Source organism: Lipophrys pholis (genome assembly GCF_963383615.2).
Source record: "Lipophrys pholis genome assembly, chromosome: 8".
NCBI lineage: Eukaryota > Metazoa > Chordata > Actinopteri > Blenniiformes > Blenniidae > Lipophrys > Lipophrys pholis.
In genome coordinates this window covers 2,546,968-2,573,149 of record NC_137630.1, presented here as the reverse complement: position 1 = coordinate 2,573,149, position 26,182 = coordinate 2,546,968, and the positions used below count along the sequence as shown (strand labels likewise).

The 26,182-nt window shown below is 44.3% G+C and overlaps 1 protein-coding gene across 1 annotated transcript; it reads right to left on the bottom strand.

The window, feature by feature from the left end:
* Nucleotides 1-246: 246 nt before the first annotated feature.
* Nucleotides 247-24,462, bottom strand: LOC308113604 (organic solute transporter subunit alpha; the record flags this gene model as incomplete). Its single annotated transcript, XM_080469998.1, has 7 exons — nt 247-659; nt 4,335-4,587; nt 10,318-10,429; nt 11,177-11,332; nt 11,405-11,478; nt 11,557-11,708; nt 24,396-24,462. The coding sequence occupies 7 exons, from the start codon at nt 24,460-24,462 to the stop codon at nt 247-249; spliced, it is 1,227 nt and encodes a 408-aa protein (XP_080326124.1).
* Between the last annotated feature and the right edge of the window lie 1,720 nt (nt 24,463-26,182).

The following is a 26,182-nucleotide window of genomic DNA, read 5'->3' as shown; positions in this document are numbered from 1 at the left end:
TTGAAAATAGAAGAACCAATTCAACATGGGAGATTAGTCACTAAGTCAAAACTGATGTTATGACAGAAAATACTTTATGATAAAGTCCACATCGTTGCTGGAGGAGCTGCTTTACCTTTACAAACATGTTGAAAACATCCTGTCATAAACAACCAAGATGTTTTCAGATGTTGTCAATTCCAGCAGGTGATGCACTGATCTTCTCCCAGTATTCTGTCTGGAACCGATCAGAGGAGAGTAATCAGGTCACACCACAGTCACGCTGTTGAAATCGTGCTGCTCGGTATCGGCGGTGATGTGACAGTGGAGTTCCTCCTCTGCAGTCTGCAGCTCCTCTATCTGGACTCTGTGTTTGTGCTGACCTCCTTTAATCTGAGGGAAGAAGAACCCGTCCAGAGGTTTGTGCTCGATCTTGCAGAGGCTGTCCCCGCTGTCGCTGCTGTCACCGGGATTGAAGGCGGAGCAGCCGTCCTCTGAAGGCGGGTTTGGTTTCAGGTGAGGCATCTGAAGTTCTTCTGTCTGAACGGCCTTCTCCATCCACAGCTCGCACACCGGCTCCCCCAAATCCCCCAGCTCACCGGGCTCCACCTTCCGAAAAGTGTGTCGAGCGTACAGGCCGATGCAGAACATCTCCACGATAACGCTGTAGTGATAGATGACTGAAGTAAAACACACAACAAACAGGAGTTGGTATCAGGCCACCAGGGAAAACTGCTGACGATGCAATAAGACACAGAAGGTTTTAGGACCTTTAAAAGTTTTTTGCTGATAAGTTGAGTCGATCCTGCAGCTCACAGATTCTTCTACAGTTCCTCTTATGATGTACAGCTCAGAAGAAATTTAGATTTTCAAACACCTGTATTACTCAGAATACATTTTTAACGCTCTTATGACGTGTTTAACTTTTGATCTGAAGATAACACGAAGATCAGGTTTGTTTTACATTCGAAGCCGGTATTGTAAGTTACATCCCTGAAGTTTCATAACGACATTTGTTTTTACGGCTGTTTTGTTCTTTATTGATGATTGTATCTATTCTAACCAGTATAATCTGCTTTTCCTTTCGGTGGCTGTTTTTAGTTGAGTTGTTTCAGCTTCTAAGCCTTTTTAAAAATCCACTTTGTCTTTGGAGCATTGCTTTAGATATTTCAGCGTTTATTTTTAATGTACCTTTAACTCCTGTTAAGCAGTTTCACCTTTCTGTAGCTTTTTGTAGATATTTGATCAGTCTGGGAACTTCATCATGACTCTTCAGTAGTTTGTGCACTAATCTCAATACTCCAGGTGAAGCAGCAGGTCATCAGTGAAGTAAATGAATGAAGCTAAGTAGTCTCGGTTGGTAGAGCAGTACGCTGGAGTACTCGTCTCCAAATCGGAAGGTTGCAGGTTTGATGTGTCTGGAGTTTGATCCAGGTCAAAAGGTTTGTTCATATGAAAAGAAAATGTGATTGAAAAGAAGTATTTGGAATCTGAATGTTTAAGGTTTGAGCTTCAATTTTGAAAAATTATATGTAAAGTGAAAAAACTTTTCATACACTAAGTTTTATTTTGAATACAAAGTTTTTTCACTTTACATATCATTTTGATTCAGCTCTGAAATTCTTATGATAAAATTCTATATTTTCATTTTTCACTCTTAAATATCTATTTTTAAATATAGGTGTTATTTTTTCAGTTGCAGGTTTAATGATTTCGGATTAAGATCTTATTTTTTTCACCTTCAAATCCTGTTTTCAAGTTTCAAATTTTCTTTTCAAGTTCAAAACTTTCTTTCACTTTGTAATTTTATTTTTTCAAGTTCAAACTTTTGGCCTTGTTCTGGTGTGGGGGCGTGGCTTACACTGAGAAGGGGCGTGGTTTACACTTAGAAGGGGCGTGGTTTATACTGAGAAGGGGGTGGGATTGCGAGTGGCAGGGTTGCAGATTGTGTTGTCTTCAGGAACACTGGGTACTTTGATATATGTAACTCTACTCTGTGTACACTGTATTCACCCGATAGCTGTAAATAAAGTTATGCTGAGGAGACAGATCACTTTTACAGGCTAGTTTGGACAATTCTTAATAACTGGGAAAAATGAAAATAAAGCATTTTTTCAAAGGAATTCCAGAGCCGAATCAAAATTATATGTCAAGTGAAAAGATGTTCATACACTTAGTTTTATTTTGACTGGATCTAGCGCAACAGACGTGCCCTTGAGCAAGAAACTGAACACTAAATTACCCCCAGTGGATGAAATGACATGGTACCTGCCTCTATGTGTGTATGAATGGGTGAATGTTATTATGAAGTAAAGCACTTTGGGACTATTCAAGCAGTTGAAAAGCGCTATATAAGTAAAATCTATTTCCTCTGAGACTTTTATTTATTTGGTTTCAATCCTGGTTATCTTACCTGTTCTAAACTTAAGAGTTTTTGGAAAGTCAACATTTCTCTGCTGAAGTGAAAAAAAAGTTTGATGTTTCTATATTATATTCAGCAAGTATCACAGATAGTATCAGCAAATAGAATACAGTTTAGTTTTTTCAAGATCTTACAGACATCATTAATATACATTATAAATGGTTTTGGTCCCAATACTGAGTCTTGGGGAACTCCATGTGTAATGCTGGTTTTATCTAAATCATATGCACATACTGTTCTCTGCCACCAAGATAACTTCTCAGTCAATCATGAGCAAGACCTCTGACACCATAGCTCTACATTTTGTTTAAAAGTAATGTGTGATCTATGGTGTTAAATATGGAATCACAGGAGTGCCAAAATTAAAAGGAAATAAATGTGGAAATATAAAGAGAATCAATAATACAAAAAATATGCAAAGGTAGTCACATTCTTTTTCTATCTTGTCTTTGCTTATTCCATTTTGTCAACGCTTGTCCTGTTTTGTCTTTGTCTTTTCCATTTGCTATTTGTCATTGCATTTACTGGACGAGTCAAGCCGTCTGGAAAAGACAAAAGCAATACAATACAAATCAGCAAGGGCTTTGGGGGGTCTTTCTGTTCAGGGGGACTAGTCCATACCTGGTAGTCAAAGGCCTTACTGAGGTCTATGAAAACACCAACAGTAAACTCCTTTTTATCATTTGCAGTAGTTACCTCGTCAACCAATTCCATCACTGCCATAGAAGTAGACCTATTTGATCGAAAGCCAAAAGTGATGCTTGTCAATGAAACTATCTAATCTCAAATGGATTGGAACTATGGACCTTATTTTGGGGGGATTATTTGTTTGCCATGTAAACTTCAGTACAATATGTATTCTGTGTTCTTGTGTGTGACGTTTAAGGATTAAATGATTAAACCTGGGACTGATAGCAATTCTCTTTATGTATGTGATACTATAGTTTTCATAATACTGAGTAAAAAAGGCAGGTTCAGTCCGCAAAGCACTTTTTGATTGTTGGTAAAGCACAAGTTATGTCTGTTCAGTGCATGCCATATTTGAGCTGATAGCTTGAATTAAAAGAGAATAAAAGAATAGAAACAAACAGATAAAGAGACTGTGTGTCTTGTCATGTCATCAGGCTGTAGGTTACATGATAGTGGCTCTCGCTCTGTTGTGTTTCATATGATTCAGCTAAGACTTTACATATTTGCAGCATCTGTATCATAACTTACCGTACTATGTTCCTTTTCTCGACTTTCTGATTCTGACGGTCATTGATTCTTATTGTAACGTGCCATTTAGCCTTTACTGTGTCTACTATATGAAGTGGGCTCACAGTCATGAGGCTACGTCACTCTCCACTGAGTGTAGAATCAGCGGCAATAAACTACATTTAACCCACTGAGAATGCCAGGTCATATTTCTGTGGTTATTTTGGTGAAAGTAACTGAAATGTAATGCGAAAGTAGTGTAACACATTGCAATTCAAATACAGTAATATTGTAATGCAAGTAATTACTTTCAAATGACAGTAACTAATATATAATATGTTACATTTTAGAAGCAACTTGCCCATCATGGGATATGATGATGGTTTATTGGCTGATAATCACCAGAAACAAAGCAATTGGTATCTGTCAGAGGCGATTAAAAGTATCATCACTCTGTTGATTTACGATATCTGATTGTGACCTCACCTCTGGAGAGACTGTCTCACTCAGGAGTGCACAGAAGAGACAGAGGGTGAGAGACAGTTTTTGTCATAAAATGTGTAACAGCCTCCATGTGCTATTATTTACTTAGTTTCTCTCTCACGTACAAATAGTTGTAATAGTCTTTATTCTTTACTCTTTAACAAAGTTAGCATTGGACTGCAAAGCTACCGGTGTGTAAACTCAGTGTGTCAGGCCGGTGTGTTGCTGGTGTGTGTCTGTACAGTATACTCACGCTGGGACCTGGTGAGGACAGAAAATGGAGGCGAGCATGGGAAAACCTCCAGAGCTCCCAGAGTCTCCAGGATGCTGCTCTGCAGGCCACACAGAACCAGAACCAGCACCACACATATAAACTTGGCCCGCAGCCCGAAGCCATGCAGGGTGTTCTTAGTGGCTTTGTAGAACAGAAGGTGGCCGTAGAAGGACACCAAAGTGGACACACCAATGATGGCGTTCACGTACAGATTGGGATTGACCGAGTCCACCTGGAAACAACATGAAGGCTCACAGAGCTGAAGACACGTGGTTTCTATAATCTAGAAAACATCCTTGCATTAAAAAAGGCCCCAAGAGAGAAAACTTTGACCTGTTCAGCTGCTTTCAGCTATTCCAGCTGTTTTAGCTCATGAGTTTTCATTGCCAACGCAGGGATGGCAACAGGAAAAAATTAATTCAGATGAAAGTTCTGGGGGTCTTGGGGGTCATAGCCCTCCTGAAGCTGAAGCTTCTCAAGCAATGTCTACCTATTTTGAAGACATTTTAGCTATAGCTAGTACAAGAACAACATATTAAGAAGACCTGGAATCTTTTATTATTTATAAGAAAATCTACTTACAGTGTTTCTGATATCTGCTGACCAGTCAAATTATTAAGATCAGGCATAACACACTTTCATAAGCATATGTGCTAATTAGCATACAAGATCATAAGCACACATGCTAATTAGCATATGGGCTAATATTAGCACCGCGGCAGCTCCATTTCAGTGCACTATTTTTGGCATCGAGCCTCATACCGTTATTTGGACGGTTAATTTTCGAAAAGACGGCCGAAAAAATATTTTATGAAGGAGTTGTGTCGGTTTTTCTTTATTGCCTCCAGCAGCCTGACGTCACCGCACTTCCCCTTTTCACACACCGCCGTCACTAACACACCACCACACGTCAATGACACGCCCACTCCATTATGGGTGCGAGAACCTCCCTCCAGGTGCCCAATCACAATGGCACAACAACAAAAAACACAAAGCAAAACTGTTTTTTAGTCCCGTTTGGGAGGTCTGCACCCTCGACCATAACGGCTGCGTTGCACCACCACAGTAGGTGCCAGTACGGGCACCGGGGTTAGTGCCGGTGCAGGGGACGCAGTGGCAGACTTTGGGGGGCACCCACGTCTCGGGGGTGCGCCACCTCCACTGCCTGCTCCGGCATGACACGGGCAGGTTTCAGCCGGTCGACTGAAACCCGGACCCGTTTACCCCCCATGTCCACCACAAAGTTCTTTGGCCCCGCTTCCAGGACGTGAAACGGGCCGTCATACGGCGGCTGAAGTGGGGTACGGTGAGCGTCATGCCGAATAAACCCATATTCAGCTGCCATCATGTTCTTCGGGACATGGGACCGGGGCAGGCAGTGATGAGTTGGAACCGGGTTGAACCTGCGGGCTGCCTCCTCGAAGACTGGCTGCTATGCTATAACCAACCAAGGTTCAGATGGTTCTGGCAGGAACTCTCCGGGGACCCTCAGCGGCTGACCAAACACCAGCTCTGCAGATGACGAGTGGAGATCTTCCTTTGGGGCCGAGCGCAGGCCCAACATGACCCACGGCAGTTGGTCGACCCAGTTGCTGTCCGTGAGGGTGGCTCGGAGAGCGGCTTTCATCGTGTGATGGAAATGCTTGCAGAGTCCATTGGCTTGAGGGTTGAAAGCTGTCGTCCTATGTAGCTGCACTCCCAGGCCTTTAGCCACCTCTGTCCACAGCTCCGAGGTGAACTAGGAGCCTGTGTTTGAAGTGACGTCCAACGGCGTGCCGGAACGGGCCACCCAGGTGCCACCTTCACAGACGTCGTCGATGCCAGACGAACCACCTCCAGCCACCTAGTGGTCCTGTCCACCATGGTGAGGAGGTAGGTAAGGCCTTCGGAGGGAGGGAGCGGACACACCAGGTCTAGATGCACATGTTTGAACCTTCTCTCAGGATAAGGAACGGCTCCAGGGGGGCTTATAGCTTGGACCGCTGACACGTCGCCCAGCTCCTGATGTCCTTCCTGAGGCCCGGCCAGACTAACTTTACCCTCACCAGTTTCACTGATGCTCTCATGCCTGGATGTGATAGGGCATGAACAGCATCAAAAACCTGCCGTCGCCAGCCAGCAGGTACCATGGGGCAGGACTGACCTGTAGACATGTCACAGAGGAGTGTGGCACTATTGTCCTGGAAGACCGCATCCTGCAGCCGTAAACCCGTGGTGGCTGTCCTGAAGACCTGGATGTCACAGTCAGTCTGCTGCTCGCCGGCCATGGCAGCTTAATCCACTCCAAGGTGCACAGAGTTCACATGTGCCTGGGAGAGGCAGTCGGCCACAGCATTGTTTTATCCAGACACATGCTGAATGTCTGTGGTGAACTCTGAAGTGGCAGAGAGGTGGCACTGCTGCCGCCCAGACCATGTGTCTGAGGTCTTGGACATGGCCAACTGCTGGCCTTCCAACAGAAACCTAAAATGCCATATGGCAAGGAAAAAAGCCAAGAGTTCTCTGTCAAACATGCTGTACTTCCTCTCATTGTCACGCAGTTGTTTGCTGAAAGACACTCGAGGCTGCCAGGCTCCACCCACTGTTCACATAACGCTCCCACTGCGTAGTCTGAGGCATCGGTGGTGAGCACTCCCGGTGCGGTTGGAGATGGATGCGCGAGGATGGCAGTGTTTGAGAGCACAATCTTGGCCTTCTCGAAAACCGGGATCCTTTCTGAGGACCAGTCCACGTCGTGGTTGTCCTTTCCGCCCCTCAGCGCTTCATACGGGGGACGCATCAGATGAGCTGCATGTGCGATGAATTGGTTGTAAAAGTTCACCATGACTAGGAATTCCTGCTGTGTCTTGGAAAGGCAGTGATCACTTCCACCTTAGCCGGTAAGGGTACCACTCCCCGTGGGGATGGTGGCCCAGAAACTCAATTTCTGCCAGACCAAAACAGCACTTAGTTGGGTTCACGCTCAGCCCATGCTCATTAAGTCTCTCAAAGAGCTGTGCTTCTGGGGTGACCACTGCAGTCTTGGCCACATCCTGCGATGGATTGGTACCTGGTGGTAGCCTCTGACCAAATCCACCTTTGAAAAAAAACACCTTCTCCGCCAGGTGGATGGAAAAGTGTTGTATGTTTGGAACTGGGTACCGATCATGTGCAGTGAGGTGCCAAAAGTCTCTCCATAGTGGCAAACTCCTCCTGAGCAATCGCCAGATTAGCCGCATCCAGCCGGCGAGGGCATGCAAAAACCGGTGGACCAGTCGTGGAAATATAATGTTCCACTCCATGATTCACGATGGAGGCTGAGAAGGTAGGGACTGTCAGTTCAGGGAACTCGGCCAGACGCTGCTGGTATACATCCCCAGTACCTTAGATATTGGCGAGGGACGCCCCCCCCCCCCCCCCCCCCCCATCAACGTGCAGAAGTAAGAGGACAATGAGACGGCGTCCACCAGGTGGCGATTCATCATGTTCACTAATAGCCTGTGAGCGCACAGGAAATCAGCTCTCAGGATGGCACGGGCACAGCAGCCATGACAAAATCTCATCCGAACTGACGGACATTGAAACCCACAGTCACAAACCTGGTGGCATCCAGAGGCGGCCCTTTCCCGCCGCTCGCAGCGTTGGTGAAGGAGGCGGGGATGATGCTCTGCTGCGCTCCGGTGTCCAAGAGGAAACGCCTGCTGTATACAGTGTCTTTAATAAACAGCAGCTTCCCGGTGTTCCCGGTGCTCATAGCTGCTATCTGGTGTTTCCCTGCACAGAGAAGAAGCAGGGTGGCGTGCAGCGCTTGGCTCTTTTCCCGAAACACCAGTGGAAAAAGCTCAGCTGGCCGTCATTCTTGCACCAATCCTTAACCACCCCGACTGTTGCCTACACTTCCTCCTCCGGCCGGTGTCCAAACCGCACTGGCAGAACGGTGTGTGCGCCGCACAGCCCTGACGCCAGCAGGATCCTATCAGCCTCCTCCGCCAACCCACAATAGTCTTTAGTGCGCATGAGCGGAGAAGTGGCCAGAGCCGTGCGCACCTGAGCAGGTAGTTGACGCAGAAACAGCTGGATGAACAGGAACTCAGCGTCACCCGATCCCTGCAGCACCAACATGTTCTCCATCAGCTCCTGGGTTTACTGTCTCCCAACATGTTCTCCATCAGGTCTCTGGATTTACTGTCTCTCAACATGTTCTCCATCAGGTCTCTGGGTTTACTGTCTCTCAACATGTTCTCCAACAGGTCTCTGGGTTTACTGTCTCCCAACATGTTCTCCATCACCTCCCTGGATTTACTGTCTCCCAACATTTTCTCCATCACCTCCCTGGATTTACTGTCTCTCAACATGTTCTCCATCAGGTCTCTGGGTTTACTGTCTCTCAACATGTTCTCCATCAGCTCCCTGGATTTACAGTCTCTCAACATGTTCTCCATCAGCTCCCTGGATTTACTGTCTCCCAACATGTTCTCCATCACCTCCCTAGATTTACTGTCTCTCAACATGTTCTCCATCAGCTCTCTGGGTTTACTGTCTCTCAACATGTTCTCCATCAGCTGTCTGGATTTACAGTCTCTCAACATGTTCTCCATCAGCTCCCTGGGTTTACAGTCTCCCAACATGTTCTTCATCAGCTCTCTGGGTTTACAGTCTCCCAACATGTTCTCCATCAGCTCTTGGGTTTACTGTCTCTCAACATGTTCTCCATCAGCTGTCTGGGTTTACTGTCTCCCAAGGTGTGCTGGAACCACGGCTCCAGATCTTGCTGCTAAAACTCCAGCAGTTTGACAGCAGCGGCGTACACCGTGGGAGCTCCAGCTCCTCCACCACCTGTGACTGCACCGCTGCTGGCTTCGACAGACATGTTCAGACGTCAGGGTCACTAATGTGGAGGCTGAGAAAGATGAATCCGCCGTTTCTTTATTGCCTCCAGCAACATGACAGTTCACCTGTCAAACAGTTTTCTCTCATACGTGACTGCACTTTCTCTTGCACCAGCCCGTCACCGACACCCCCACACATCACGATACACCCCCACACATCATGATACACCCCCACACGTCACCAACACACCCCCACACATCATGATACACCCCCACACGTCACCAACACACCCCCACACATCATGATACACCCCTACACGTCACCGACACACCCCCACACATCATGATACACCCCCACACGTCACCAACACACCCCCACACATCATGATACACCCCCACACGTCACCAACACACCCCCACACATCACGATACACCCCTACACGTCACTGACACACCCCCACACATCACGGTACACCCCCACACGTCACAGACACACCCCCACACATCACGATACACCCCCACACATCACGATACACCCCTACACATCACGATACACCCCCACACCCCCACACGTCACCAACACACCCCCACACATCATGATACACCCCCACACGTCACCAACACACCCCCACACATCATGATACACCCCCACACGTCACCAACACACCCCCACACATCACGATACACCCCTACACGTCACCGACACACCCCCACACATCACGGTACACCCCCACACCCCCACACGTCACAGACACACCCCCACACATCACGATACACCCCCACACATCACGATACACCCCCACACGTCACTGACACACACATTCCATTCTGCTTGAGAGAACCTTCCTCCAGGTGCACACCACTATGGCTTGGTAGTTTTCATTTGTTTTCTTCAATTCAAGTTCAAACAGGAGGGGGTTTTATTGGAAAGTTGTTTTGTCTCATAAAGAATGAAGGCTGAAGGCTGATCTGCTGAAGAAATAATTAGGCAAGATTTAAATATTGTGGTTGCTGAGATTCTGGGATAGATCTTAAGATCGTTTGTGGCCCCAGATGAGTTTGATTTAGTGTAAAATGATGAAAATATTTGGACACAGCGGTCCTCAGTAAGAAGAGAAGAAAGAGTTCTGGTGGATGAGTATTGCAGGACTCACGTCTCCGTAGTCATACTGCTCATCTGTCCACAGAACCAGAGTGATGAAGAAGAGGATGCTGCGCACCACAGAGAGCTGCAGGACTGCAGCCATCATCCAACCACGGCTACTGCTGCAGAGACAAAGATATTTTTTAAAACACTTTTATTTACATAACTTGTTAGTGACAACTAAGTATTTCCAAGCATAAAGATCAATTCAATTCAATTCAACTTTATTTGGATCAGTGTGATAATTGTAAATAATACATGTAGCACTAACAAAGGTATTGTATGTTGTTGTTGTTGTCCCCCCCCAATCTTCTCTCTTCTCTCTCTTTGAGCGTTCCCCCCCGGTCGTGTGCAGCAGCCATTCCAACTTCTAATAAAGGCAGGAACAGGAGGAGACCCCAGGTCTCTTCCTGTTGCAAGAGCAAAAACACCAGAAGGTTCTTAATCACATCATATTGTTTGCCCAAGCTGCTAAACAGGACAAGGGGGTGAAGAAAAAAAAAAAAAAGAGCTGTGGAGGAATGATGAACCATGTTTTGAGTCTCTCCCCTAATCTGTCTGTCTATCCTCTTCTAGGCTCCACCTCTGAGTCTGGTTTCTGCAGGTTTCTTCCTGTTAGAGGGAGTTTTTCCTTTCCACCGTTTCTCTTTGTGAAAAGCACCTAGAAATGACTGTGTTGTACGTGGTGCTATATAAATAAAGTTGAATTGAATAGAATATTTGCACTTTTAAAGATTAATTTATCAGTCCCGCTAACTGCTGTTTAGTTTACTGCTACCGCAGTAAGATGAGAAAAACCTCATTCGAGGACCTGTAGAGTCACTATAGAGGAGCTGTGGAGCCACGTGTGAGCTGCAGGTGCTGGATACCTGGTGATGGCCACCATGGGCAGACAGCAGCAGCAGCAGCAGGGAAAAGGATCCGGGGACACTTCCTTTCCAGAAAGTGTAGAAAGCATCCGAGCCTTTCCTCCAAAGAAATCAGTGATGAGTCCCATGAACTTCAGCAGAGTGATGGAGTGATACCTACACAGACAAACACCTTCAGACAGCAGCAACACAACATGGGACGACATCGGCCATTAGTGGCGGACTCACAGAGAGGCAAGGAAGTTACAGAATGAGGAAGAGCGTGGGATGTAGAGGGCGATGAGGGAGGTCACTGCAAACACCTGGAATGAAACATCATCAGATCAGACCTGGAAGCTGCTGCTCAACGTGCTGAGAGGCCATCCTGTGTGCCAGGTTACCGGGTACATCCCTAAGATCCACAGGTAGAGGCGTTTCCGTCTGAAGGATGGAATCTGGCGCAGGAAGAAGCCCACCTCCTCCAGGAAGACCCCCAGTAGGATCAGAGCCAGTCCAGCCGGGATCAGGAAGAGCCACAGCTCGTCTCCGATGGCTAGGACGAGACGGAGACAGACAGATCTTTACCACCAACACACCCTGAGGCTGTCACTCAGACCTGACCTGCTCATTTCATTACGCTGTCACAAATCTGTCTAGTTCTTCTCAAACAGTCTGACCTTCACCACCATCACACCTGAAAGCTGTCAAACCTGCTCAGCTCCTTTTATTCCGACTGTCCCTTCAGCTCCCAATCTGATTGGCTCTTCTCAGTTAGCAGTTAGCTTCCCTTTTCTCTCCTTTTGATTGTCCTTCAGAGAGAACAGACATACCAGAAGCCTTTATGAAGGAGCAGAGACGGACGTCGTGGTTGAGGAGGATTCGCCACCGTGTTGAAGAAAAACTTCAAATGCAGACAATTATCACTATCATATGTGTTCACCAGTTTTGAAGTGAGTGTATTTGAGCTGGGTTGTTCTTACACAGTTGTGTGTGGTGGTCTACTGACCTCCCGAATACAAAAAAACTGCTTAAATTCCTTTTGTGAGTTCCTGCCAGCAGTCATAATGCGACGTGTCTTTATAGTTGGGGATTGTAATTTTCACATCTGCTGCCCCAATGATCACATGGCGAGGTAGTTTTTAAATCTCAATGATCTTGTGCAGTCTGTGTCTGGACACACACACAGACATGCACTTGATGTTTTTTTAATCATATGGTTTATGACTTTTTAACGTTGAAATTGGTGATGCAGTTTTCTCTCATCAGAAACTTGTGGTATTTGAAGTTGATCGTGCCTGTAACACAGCTAAACATCATACTACAGCTCAATGCTGTCGTATCATTTCTCCACGGCTAATCCGTTCTTTGCAGCATTCAGCCAAATTAGTGTGATTCCTGGGTTCTTAAATAACAATGCTTATGGTCTCAGCTCACGGTTCTACTCCACCTCACACTCTTAGAAACTGTGGCTCCTTTAAAAACCAGGAGGCCCAAAACCAAATCTGAGCCTTGGCTGAATGACGCCAGCCATGCCACCAGATGTGAGTACCATAGGGCTGAGCACCAGTGGAAGAAGAATCAGTGTATCATTGGTTCCTTCGTGTTTCAATATTAAACCAAAAAAGAAAAAACTAAAATATAACTTCGTTCTCATATTTTGTTTCTCAAACCAAAATGAAAAAATGAATAACCACCCATTGTTCTGATATTGTTCTCCAATGGAAAATGTGAAAAACTAATAATGGATTGTTTCATCCAGTTTTCATATTTTCTTGTGAGGCCAGGAGAATGACCCAGAAATGACCTGAAGCACCAACAACACATGAACACAACACAACAACCAACGTGGCTGGACTGGAGGAATAGCAACCAATAACAGCAGATTTCTACAGCACTGCAGCAGTTCACCGTCCCCAGATGCTCAGAAATGTTGTTATGACGGTTTTGTGTTCAACACCAGCTCAGACGAAAAAGTGACGTGTCGGACGCAATAATAGAAATGGCAACGATGTCATTAACCTAACCCTAACTTTAACCCTAACCCCTCAATAGAGCTGGTAAGTGTTCCTTATTTAATAGTGACAAAGAAATGCTTTTCATATTCATTATTTTATGGCCATAGTATTATTTGATTTGGTGTCAGTGAAGCTTATGTCATCCCAGCTACAACCAGTGGTGGATTGTGAGACAGTACATTTAAATGTGCTTGAGTTTGCTTGTTTTTTGTATTTTTTTGATGTCTTCATTACTGCTTAGAAGATCAGAATAGAATATCTTTATTGTCATTGTAACAAAGCCATGAGAAGGTATAATAGTAAAACGGTCTTGTGGGTCAGATATAATGTTGGTGGGATTGAAGCATGTTTTTTTTGTGTGGATTATGAATCCCCTGCCACGTGACCTAGAGTTAAAACTTGAATGAAAAATGTGGCCATAGCTCGGTTGGCAGAGCGGTCGTCTCCCAATCGGAAGGTTGCAGGTTTGATTCCCACCTCTGCCATCTCTGCCTGCCTGCATGCCGAAGTGTCCTTGGGCAAGACACTGAACCCCAAAAGTGCCCCCATTTGAATGACAGTGTCTTGCACAGCTGCAGCCTCCAAAGCTGTGTGAATGGGTGAATGTGATGAGCTGTGTAAAGCGCTTTGGGGCTGCTGTCAGCAAAAAGGAACTATATACTGTAAGTAAGTCCATTTATGTGATCTTTAACCCTTAAACGTGTCTCCTGCCAAAAGGCTAATTCACATTTTAAGAGTTTAAGATGTGTAAGTATTCTAGTTCACTTCACAGGTCTAGACAAACCCTTCACATTCTATGAAATAAATCTTACATTTGCACCTCTTGTTCTTTACTTTTGTGTGTACTATATATGGTCTATGAGCACTACCAGTAATATTCATGGGGATACATGATCCGCTGCACCACAGCCCAACATTTATTCCACAGAAGATATATAAAATGCCTCCACTTAAAAATATATAATGAAAGGTAAAAAACAAACAACAGTTAAAATTACTCTGAAATCCAGAGATGCACCCCCCCAAAACCTCAATAACTCTAACAAAAACTCCAAAATACCCAAAATAGTAACAGGACATAATAAAACGTCAGAGCGTCAGACCACAAGCTGCCTGGCGGGAAACGGTAGTCAGCCCGGTGTCATCGGGCAAGAGACTGAGCAGCAGACATGCAGACAGCTCAGCGGCAGCTTCTTGCCGGGTCGGCGGCGGCTGATCCGAGGCCCGGCAGCAGATCCTTGTCAGCTTAACAGCGGCGGCTCGGCGGCGGCAGGTCCACGTCGGCTTGGCAGCAGTTCTTCCTCGGCTCGGCAGCGGCGGTTCCTCGGTGGCTTGTCGGCGAGTCGTCGTCAGCGGTTCCTCGACAGCTCTTCAGCTGTGCGGACACATCGACAGCGCTTCTGTCTGCTGCTACTACTCCTGGTGAGGACGGCCACAGGAGCGACTTCACTCCATACCGGGAACTGCCACCAGCGAGCCGTCGAGCGAACGCGCCAACGAGCAGCAGCCACAACAACAGGTGCAACTTCACTTTGTTCACTTGCGTCGGGTACTAGAATCAAAAATGCCTCCCATGTTCAAAGCAGAGGTTAAGAATGATGAAGAGTCTGTGTCACTGTCACAGGTATCTGACCTGTTACAGCAGCAAAAAGATGTTTACTGCACTGTTAAATCAACAACAAGAAAACCTTAAGGGCTTTGTGAAAATGATCATGGACTCCACTAACACCGGACCAGATGGGCTCACAAGAGACATGCAAGAGCTGAAAACAAGCCTTGATTTTACTCAGAACGAAGTGCAGCTCAAATCTGAGCAAACCAAACATTGTGAAAGAAACAATGCTGTCCAATCAGATCTGTTCAAGGTCTGTGACCGTCTTATGGTGGGAACCGATAAAATGAAGGGCCATTCCAGGAGAAACAACCTGGTTTTTGATGGGACATTGGAGTCAATAGGGAGACAAGGGCAGAGTCGGAAGAAAAAAATACAACCTACCATTGGATATTGAAATAGAAAGAGGCCACCACACAGGGAAGCCAGGAGGTGGGAGGCCCAGACCCACTTTGCTAAAGTTTTTTTTAAATATAAGGACAAAGCCACCAGGAAAGAACTGATGCCTGAACTAAGAGCTGCCAGAGCAAAAGGAGATATTGCATACCCGAGTCACCATAAAGTTATTATCCGTCCTCGCAGCAGCACGCCAAAATAATCCTATATACTGTATACAGACCTACCAAGCATGAAGACGCTCTCCGTTTCTTATGGCAACATTTACAATTACTGAACAAAACAATCGAGTACATAGCTTTATAAAACACAGCGATCTGCAGCTTCATACATTTCAACACACTGAGCACCGTTCTCATACCAAGGATGTTGATATTGATCCTGATAATAACTTTTTTTCTTACATCAATGAAAACTGTAACTATTATACTCAGGAACAATTTAACAACATCACCAACACAGAGAACAGTTCAATCAATAATCCACCTCAGTAGAAGCCTTAACGCCAACTTTCAAAACATCAAATTCTTTCTAGGACAGTTCATATATCATTTTAATATTATTGCATTTTCAGAATCGTGGTTGAATAGTGATGGAGACAGTGATATTGTAATTGAAGGCTATGAAATGGTGCACAGAAACAGACAGAACAAGAGCGGAGGTGGTGTGGCTTTGTTCATTGACAGGAATGTTAATGAGCAGTATACACTGTTTTACTGGGCTGTCATCCATGTGAAATTGATTGACAATGTTTAGTCATTCATGTGAAGTGGGTGCAGTCAATAAATTCTGAATTTTTTCAGCGAGACAGACATCGTAATGTATCATGGACGAAATTTCTGCCAATATACCGAGCAGAATCACTGTATTGAGATAATACTGTTATCGTGGGCAAATAGGTTTACTGGCTATACTCAGCCGTAGTAAAGGTTACAATAATAAAATCAATAATAATATAAGAATCCAGTAATTATAATACAATAATAAAAACTATAATAATAATAAACATCATTAGATAATTATAATAAGGTAATATAATATAATAATATAGCAATAATAATAGTACAATGAGAATACCAGTAACTATAAAATAAAATAATTCTATGAGGATATAATAATTATAAGAATAGCAATAACAATAATACAGTAGCAGTACAATTATACAATAATAATTGTTAAATGCAATGTAGAGCCACAGCCCTAAGCAATAAGGTCAATAAAACCCTGATCAAATCTGAACGTTTTCTGGGTTTCTTTTGTTCTGTTTATGTCTCTCTCTCTCTCTCTCTCTCTCTCTCTCTCTCTCTCTCTCTCTCTCTCTCTCTCTCTCCCTCTCTCTCTCTCTCTCTCTCCCCGATTGCCACCGGTCCAAGATGGCCGCCCTGTAAACGCACCGCTCTCGTGGGCGGCAGCAGTCGATGAGGCGTCTCCTCTTTATTATGTCTATGGATACACAGAGACAACGATGTAGTTAGTCTGCCGGCCCACTGGAGGGCGCTGTTGTTTGATTTTGTAATGGAACCACATAAACGTGTGCAGAGAACAAAACACTATAAATGTGGAGAAAATGGAGAGAACCTGACATCCGTATGGACTGATGACACATCGGATGATATCAGGGAGAGTCTCAACTATTAAACTACTGATCTGGAGGATAAAACTAGAATATGGACCGCGGGTCGTACCACTACGGGTCGTACCACTACGGGTCGTACCACTACGGGTCGTACCACTACGGGTCGTACCACTACGGGTCGTACCACTACGGGTCGTACCACTACGGGTCGTACCACTACGGGTCGTACCACTACGGGTCGTACCACTACGGGTCGTACCACTACGGGGGGATGAGCAGTAACAGGCTCTGTAGCCTCCATCAGTCTCTGCAGGAGGGATTAGCGGCAGTGAAAGAATCTTTCCACCTTGGGAGCCGGATTAAAAACTTATTATAAGCAAGTTATAAAGAAAAACATATTGATCTTGCTTCTGAAACTGTTTTGAATATATTTAAATTACTATATGATAAACACTGCCCAACAAACAATGCAGTCGGAAAGGAAGGCATAATGATAATGAATGGATCACAAAGGGGTTAATAAATGCATGTAAAAATACAAATATATTATATAGAGAATATATAAAAACATAAAACCATTGAGGCAGAAAATAAATACAAGAAATAGAAAAACAAACTAATATAATGAGAACATGTAAGAAGGGACTATTACAATAAAATACTAGAAAAGAATAAAACTAGTATTAAAGGTATTTGGAATGTATTAAGAAGTATTATTAAATATGTTCCCAGTAAGGAAAATTTCTCAAATTACTTTATTGAAAATTATATAAAGATCAATATTCTGGACTTGGTGGTGAATAAATGTAATGACGTCTTTGTTAATGTGGGACCGGACCTGGCAGAAAGAATTCCTGCTCCAACAAAAGGTGTTGAGATACGAGTAGATAAAAACCTAAACTCCATGTTTCTCCATGACGCCGCCGAAAAATAAATAATAGAAACTGTTAATAATTGTAAAAACAAAACATCCACTGACTATGAAGACGTTGACATGTTTCTCCTTAAGAAAGTCACTGCAGCATTTCCAAACCAATAACCTGCATTTTTAATTTATCATTTCAAACAGGGCAAATTCCAAATCAAATGAAAACAGCCAAAGTCCCACCACTGCACGAGAACAGCGACAGACACCACTGCACGAGAACAGCGACAGACACCACTGCACAGGAACAGCGACAGACACCACTGCACGAGAACAGCGACAGACACCACTGCACGAGAACAGCGACAGACACCACTGCACGAGAACAGCGACAGACACCACTGCACGAGAACAGCGACAGACACCACTGCACAGGAACAGCGACAGACACCACTGCACGAGAACAGCGACAGACACCACTGCACTAGAACAGCGACAGACACCACTGCACTAGAACAGCGACAGACACCACTGCACAGGAACAGCGACAGACACCACTGCACAAACTACAGACCTGTTTCTCTTCTCCCTCAGTTCTCTAAACCCCCTGAGAAAATGTTTAACAATAGATTAGACAAATTCATAGAAAAATACAAGTTCCTCTCAGAGAGTCAATCTGGGTTTAGAACCAACCGGTGGACAACACCAGCTCTAATCCAACTCAGTGAGGAGATTACAAACTCTAGAGACAATAAAAAAAACTCACAGCTGGAGTTTTCATTGATTTAAAAAAAGCATTTGATACCATAAATCATGACATGAATTAATATGGTGGAGAAGTATAGAGTCAGAGGAGTTGTGTGTGGGGTCCCCCAGGGATCAGTGTTTGGACCAAAACTGTTTCTACTGGACATCAACCACGTCTGTAAAGTTTCTGAAACGGTGACATTTGTATTATTTGCTGATGACACAAGTATTTTAGGAACTGGTGAGGATTTACAGCAACTTTTGGAATTAATCACCTCAGAGTTGAAAAAAATTAAACTATGGTTTGATAAAGATAAGTTATCATTAAATCATGTCAAACAAAAATTATGATTTTTGGAAAATGTAAAATAAATAATCAGGCTGAAGTACAGAGAGAGGGTGTAGCTACAGAAATGGTGAATCAAAACCAGTTTTTAGAAGTACTGGTTGGTGACAACATTTGCTGGAAAGCTCAAATATGACGAGTTGAAAACAAAATATCCAGAAACATCTCAGTCCTGGACAAAGCTACGTACGTGCTCGACCAGAAATCTCTTTATATTCTGTACAACTCACTGATACTACCTTATCTTGTACACAATGTTGGCACTCGGGAGCATATTAATCGACTTTTTTCACAATGAAAAGTGTTTAAATTTATGGATCTTGTGGAGTTTAAAACTATTCAAATAATTCATAAAGCAAAGAATCTTTTATTACCGGGTAATATTCAAAAAGTGTTCTGTAATAGAAGAAACGGCTGTGATTTAAGAGGAGAGTTACAGTTTAAAACTTATAAAGTCTGCACCACCCTTAAAGGTTTTTGTGTCACAAACTGGCCTAAAATGATGGAGGAAGCTGTGTGGAGACTAAACCACTGTCAAATGTGTGCCGATTCAAAAAGAGGTGTAAAGAGTTGCTCCTGGTGAGGTGCACTGCTTGTTGATGACATGAGGAGTGTTTATTTATACAGTAGTGCTGTTTGAGTGATAGGCGTGTCTTAACTGTTATAGTGTAATATATTGTAGGATTGAATGCATTGAAAGTGATGAAGATATATTGTTGTAAATTAAGATAACAGCAATGATATGAAGGGGTTAGATTAAATAAGTACGTCTTCTTCCTACTCCTTTTTGTGCATGTGAAAGACACGAGCACATATGGTGTTGACCCTTTTATATTGTTTATGTAATTAGATGTTTTGGTTTTTTGTTTTGGTTTTTTATATGTTCGAAATAAAAACAAAAAATCAAATCAAATCAAAACAAAACATGATCATTGCATTGATTACCTCTCCAACTGAGGAAAACTGCAGGCCAACCATATCTCCCTTGTACTTATTGCATCATCATTAAGTTTATATTCCCTCAAGGTACTCCCAATCATTTAGTACAAAAACAGTAACATCATTATTTGAACGTAGTGAATGAAGTTGTCAAAATATACGAAATAATAAATAGTATATATATAAATTAGACCTAACTGGCATTAAATAAAAAGAAATGTAGATAGACTTGGACCAGGAATCAGATATCAGAGGTCTATTGTAATGTAAGAAAATGTACATGTCACACACTGATCTAACTCTTACTACTAATACGTACTAATAGGAATGAGAAACAGCAATACTAAGAGCAGGCGAGAACAAAAATGGATAAAATACACCGGTTCAAAGAAGAGAGCAAGTTTCTGATCATTGTTTATAGAACCGTTTCCACCGGGAATGGAGCGGTATAGTCCGTTAAGGTTTGGGTTTGGGTTGTTCTCTGTGACTCAGGTTAAACTTTCTCATTGTAAACAGCAGCGTCCAGCTCCTGTTGAATCTCCTCCTCCTGTTACTGAGAGGAGCGTCTGTATCTCGCTAAAAGACGCCATGTTGTGTCGCGCGCCGACTTTTCAACAAACCCAGTTAACAAATCAACCAGTGAGCACAAAGCGCCGTATGTAAACAACAACAGGAGGGTTTACGGCCGATGGAATAGTTAAATATTGCGGGCAAGTTAAGAGTGACGATCGTCACTGACCAATCAGCAGACGGCTGCGTCGTAGCTCCTCCTCACAGACCTGTTCCTCGGTGCTCGGTACCTCAACGGAGGGGTAGCTGAAAGTCGTACCTGGCAGTCGTGGGTTGTTTCCGTACCATCCACAACTTTTCAGTCAGACCGCGCGAAAACCCGCCCCGCTCCGCAACAGAAAGTGCGGTGGAACCGCGCCTTTTGAGGAGCCGTCTGCTGATTGGTCAGTGATTTACCTCAATATTTAAATATGTCGGCGGTGTGAGTCCTCTGTTGTTATTCAGCTTTGCACTGTCGGTTTTTTTTTTTTTTTCATTGGTTCCGAAAGAGCAGACGTGAGGCAGGGACGGAGACCGGGACTCGGGAGCAGACGCTACGGCCGTAACCGATGCGAGGCCGCCTTCCGAGTACAATCATCGCGTCACGTCGCTGGCCGGAGCTCCGGTGCGACATGATGCAACGCGATGATCGTACTCGGGAGACGTCCAGACACAGTGCGCCGGGACACTGGAGCTGCCCCGAGCCCCGATGTCTGTCCCCGCATCACATCCGCACTTTCTGCCCCAACGCGGAAGTTAAGGCAGTCACGTCCAGCAGCGCGATACCGCCGCCGGCCACCGGAGTGGCTCCGGTGTCACTGCGCTGGGGCGACCTTCGCTGTCTCGGAACCAACACGGATGTTTGACTGTCACATTTCCGGTGACGTCGCGTCTCGCGCCGCGACATCAGAGCCGACCAGCTTTGTGCCGCCAGAGCGCGCTCCAGTGCGGGGCGACGTCACCAGGCCCGGCCAGTGTTCGCTTTCTCCGAACCAACACAACCGAGTTGACAAAACAACTTGTGCAAATCAGAGGATGTAAACAACAACAGAGGATTCATAAGGTCCAGATCTGCCGCCTTGGCTGAGATTACTGTTGTAACGTCACATATCTGCGGAGCTCTAAACTCCGCCTACAGTTTAACCTACTTTCTGAGGAGGAAACGCACCAGATGTGGCTCTGGGTCGCTTTGCCATCCTGCTCCGTAATGCTTCCATCCTTCCCTGCACTTTTTGTGCGGTGGAAATGAGGCTTATGTAAAGTCCAGTCCATTAGATCTGGTGGAGCGCCACCCGTCGCAAACATTATTATTCCTTAATTACTCGGTGGTTGTAAAATTCCTGGGCATCTTCAGGCGACTCCAAGGTGAACGTTTGTGCCTCAAAAGTTCCCACCAGGCGGGCTGGGTACATCAGACGGAACCGCACTCCCTTTTGAAGAGCGCCTGTTTCACATCCTTGTCGGCTGCTCGTTTCCCCGCCAGCGCTTAGGTCGGGGTAAAGCCTCGCCATTTAAATATATTTTTGAACAATTGTTTTCTCCATTTAATTGCTTGTTCCTCAAAACCTATACCTGACACAAGGGCTGGTCCTCGAAGGTTGAAAAGTAAAGTCATGCTAAAGATGAAATCATATACGTCATCTGAAAGGTCTTGACAAGTGGATCAGTGTCATGAAGGTTTGGCTGTTCTACACAGCTCCAGTTTTGAAACATTGACCTTTCAACTTTTAATTTGGTCCCATAACTGCAGCTAAATGAGCTACAAGCATGAAATGAAGTGTTAGACAAAGCTGCTGACCCATTCTATCACATGGGCTGTGGTTTGGGATGCTCACCCATAGGGGGCGCCACAAGACATGATAAAAATTTGATTTTCCCTAATTGTCAAAGCCATTTTTAATTCTAACCAAACAGTTGTATTGCTTACCCAGTCAAACCCCTCAGGGCACCTCAACTTTTATATTCCACATGCCCATTTATGAGGAACAGACCTTTTTTAAAAAGAACTACAATTCCCTAAAGCCGCTCTTCATTCTGATGGCAGAGAAAGTGAACTATGTAGTTCTTCTGGTGGAGAAACCGGCAGAGAATTTCTTCCTAAACAATAGAGTGTTAAAGCAAAATACGACAAACACATGAATGTAGAGCAAAATAACATCTTGTGGTATGATTTAGGATTACACAAAATATTTTCAAGACATTTGAGCGCGTTGCCTCGGTAACCACGATGACGCCTCGAGCGCTTTTCCCCGCACACGGAAGTAAGACAGAAGTTGAGATTATCCACAGTCAAGAGCTAATTTACAACAACTCACATTAAACTGGTTTACAATAATCAGATTATTTACTGCTTTGATCACAGTATATCTTCCGTTTGCCTTTTTCCTGCATGTGTTCTTCTTATCAGAGCTTCATTCATTTACAGAACAATGAGTGTAACAACGAGCACGTGGCCCAATGTAACAGAGTAAAACAACATGTATTTTGTAACAAATAAACAATAGATATGAACCATATTGTTGGGATTGCTTTCAGAGTGCTCTCAGAATAACTTCTTTCTCCGTTTCCATGGTGATGAAAGACGCCCAGCGTCACGACTTTGACAGAACCTGCAGCAGTTTCAGTTCCTAGTAGTTGGTGGTTATATTGCAAACTGTTCCCACTGAAGGCTGCTGTCCTTCTGTCTCTATCTCTCAAATATGATGTCACATTACCGCTTAATTTATTTTCAGAAATGCTCTAATCTGGACTTTCCACCGTGTTCTACACATATGTCCTTACAAAAACAGCAGAGCGACTTCCTGTTATTTGTTCTGATGTCAGTTTGGCCAGCAGCACCCTGTCTCCGCCGACTCCTGCAGAACCAAGATCACCAATGTTTTTCACTTTCTCCAGAGATATTGCTTTGCCTTTTATATTTGAAGGGATACGGAGCTCCTGTGCAGCTAAACACACGGTACCTGCCAAGAGCTGGTGTTCACAAAATGTTAGTGCCCCTCATTGTGAATGAAATATATTTTAATCTGGTTTTGTCAGCTACTTTAGTGTGGGTCCTGAAGATATATCTTACGTTTCCTGTTGTGACAGCTAAGCCGTGAGCCTGAGGACGGAAATGTTTCGATATGGGTGTTTAGAAAATCCTTTACCTACTATGAAAACTACATGTCTGGACACTTTGTTAGGAGCTCGTGTCAGAGACCTATAAAACATAAACACTAGAGCAGCTCTGGGAGAAGCCCATTGACACGCTGACTCCCGCAGGCTTGAAGCTCCGTGACTCTGATGCTCCCAATTTCATAATAAATACTTTTATGCAAGCAAGAAGGCCTCAGCGAAGTCCTTTTCCTCCTCTTCACATCATCACCACCTGATTAACAACATGGACGCACACATCTTTAATGGGAACTTTATAGTCATTAGTGTGACTGGCCATACAGTAAAACTACTTAATGCCTGGTTGTTGGAGGGAAAACAAGACAAAAACAACACCACATACGTGCTGTCTCAGTGGAGAAAAAACCTGACCCGGACACAAAAGATAAGTCCAACTGAAATGTGTTCGGTTGAAATTCGTTAAAATCGCTAAAACTATGAGGAACTTTGAACGCCATGTGAATTACTAATGACCTCTGTATTTCATTTTAGATCTCCGAGATGCCTCGCTTTGTGGTGTGGACGTTTGTAGACGGCTCCACAATCAGTTGTTATTTCAATACTTTGTATGAGCAAAGGATCGATATGCTATCGCTATGATTGATCAGTGCCTGTCTGACATGCCAAACCTAGTTTTCTTACCAAGAGGAGAATTTAGAAACTCTACATTTCTCAGCTGAAGTGAAAGGCCGTGCGCAGTGGGAGAAGACTTACTGATTTACTGAATTCAACCTTTCTTTGCAGGAGTTGGAACATTTGTCATCTTGAATTGTGGGATAAGAGGCATTTAGAAAGAGAATGTGATGTGCGTATATAAAATTAAATAAAATGCTTATTTACATATAATGAAAGCTTCATGGAGTCGCGACAGAGGATCTGTAGAGCCACATGTGGCTCCACAGCTGCAGGCTACAGATATGTATCCCTTCCTAACACCATCTCGATTCCATTTGACTCCTGTGACTGAGACAACCACACAGCAAAGACCCAGACGAGCTGAAACCGGCGGCTAAAGCTCTGCTCAGCGTGGAGCTTCACTCACCACTGAAGAACTCCGAGGACAGAGGGATGTCAGCCCCCCCCCAGCTGCAGTTTGCACCTCTTCTCATTGTGGATTCTCTCTCCAACATGTTAATAGTCTGAGAAATCAGAGCTGCTGCTATGGAGAAACTGTGAGGGATGCACGGTGTTTCTTTTCAACAGGATCCGCTCATTTCCTTATTGAGCTGAGGAGTTAATGATTGACAGTTACAGGAGGGGTGTATGTGTGTGTGTGTGAGTGTATGTGTGTGTGTGTGTGTGTGTGGGGGGGGGTCTAAGTCCATCTCACACCAAGTTGTATGAAATAAAGCTCACAAACATGAATGAATGAGTGAAGTCTTTGAGGGGTCAATAAAAAGTGCAAAACAATATTTGGTTTTATTCATTTATTTTGAACGAATGAACATTTTATAATTAGATCAAACAAATAGAAAAGAAAAGGGAAAAACATGATTAAAAAATAAATAAAAAAGCCCATTTCGATATAAAACACTGACTCGTTCGAAAAGGGATTTCTTAACATCCAATGCATGAATCATATAGTTTAAAACTTTCAAGGTGGCTGTAACTGTAAAGCCAGGATGAAAATTGTTTAAAACAACATTGTTTTCTAAAAACAACTGAATTTGCTAAAAAGATGTGAGCCAGTATGCACAGCTTAGAAATAAGTCTGTAGTTCGGAGGGATGTCCTCCTTTAAGTAGTGAAAATACAATGGTAATTTTCCAGACTTTAGGAATTTTGTTAGAACAAAGACTTAAGTTAAAAATATAAAGGCTCAGCAATAAAATCAGCAGCCAAATTTAAAAAAATGTGTCCAACTTGTGTGAACCAGCTGTTTTCATGGCGTACCTCAAAAGCTAGAATTGGGCTGAAATTAAATTTAGGCATATTTACGGTAGATCTCTGCAAGTTTCAGGGATCTCAAGACTCAGGAGTTGTGTCTGTGCCTGTTAAGAATAAAGTGCCAGTTAAAGCAATCCGACATAGATGCGTTATCCGTAGGATTGTGTTGAGGGAACACGGGGAGAAGTGGAGGCGTCAGAGCTCTGCTCGTTAACGCTTGTTAAGAGACGTAAATGCTCCTGCAGCATGTTGGTGTCCGGATGTGTGGTCAACTAAATCTAGACAAGGCATTTTAACACGTTCAAAACTTACACCACCTCATCATGTGTTCCTTCATCCTGGATGGAAAGGAGGGGTTCCTGCTGGGTGACATATTTTATCTGTGTACTCTTCCTCAGAATTTACAGTTTCAGGTGTACAAAATTTAACCAGATGCTCTTTTTTTTGCTTCTCTGCATGAATCTTCTTTCTTGGGTTGGTGACCTGGCACGCCAGGTGACGGAGAGGAGCGCTATTTCACGTTCTTCCTTCTTGGTGTACAGGGGTAAGACGACCCTGACAGCCTGACTCTCACACAGGGATTATTCTGCCCTTTCACGTCTGGAGCCGTCCAGAATCCAGGATCAGCCGATCCAGGGGCAACTTTCTTCAGATGGTCGGAGGTCTCCTGTAGAGTGCGATGTGGTTCCCCCGCCGGAGTACACTGCGACAGATGGTACCAGGTGTCTCCTTTACCACTCAGCCGAACAGCGTGAGACGTCCTCTCGACGACCTTAAACGGACCCGTCCACCTGGGCTCGGACCACTTCCTCTTTATCACCTTGAGGAGTACCCAGGGGCTGGTGTTGGGGATCTCAGCCGAGTCCCCCTTGCTGCCGGTCCCGGAAACCTGTGCAGAGAAACGGGATTCCAGACATCTCAAGACTTTAAAATACGTCTTCTG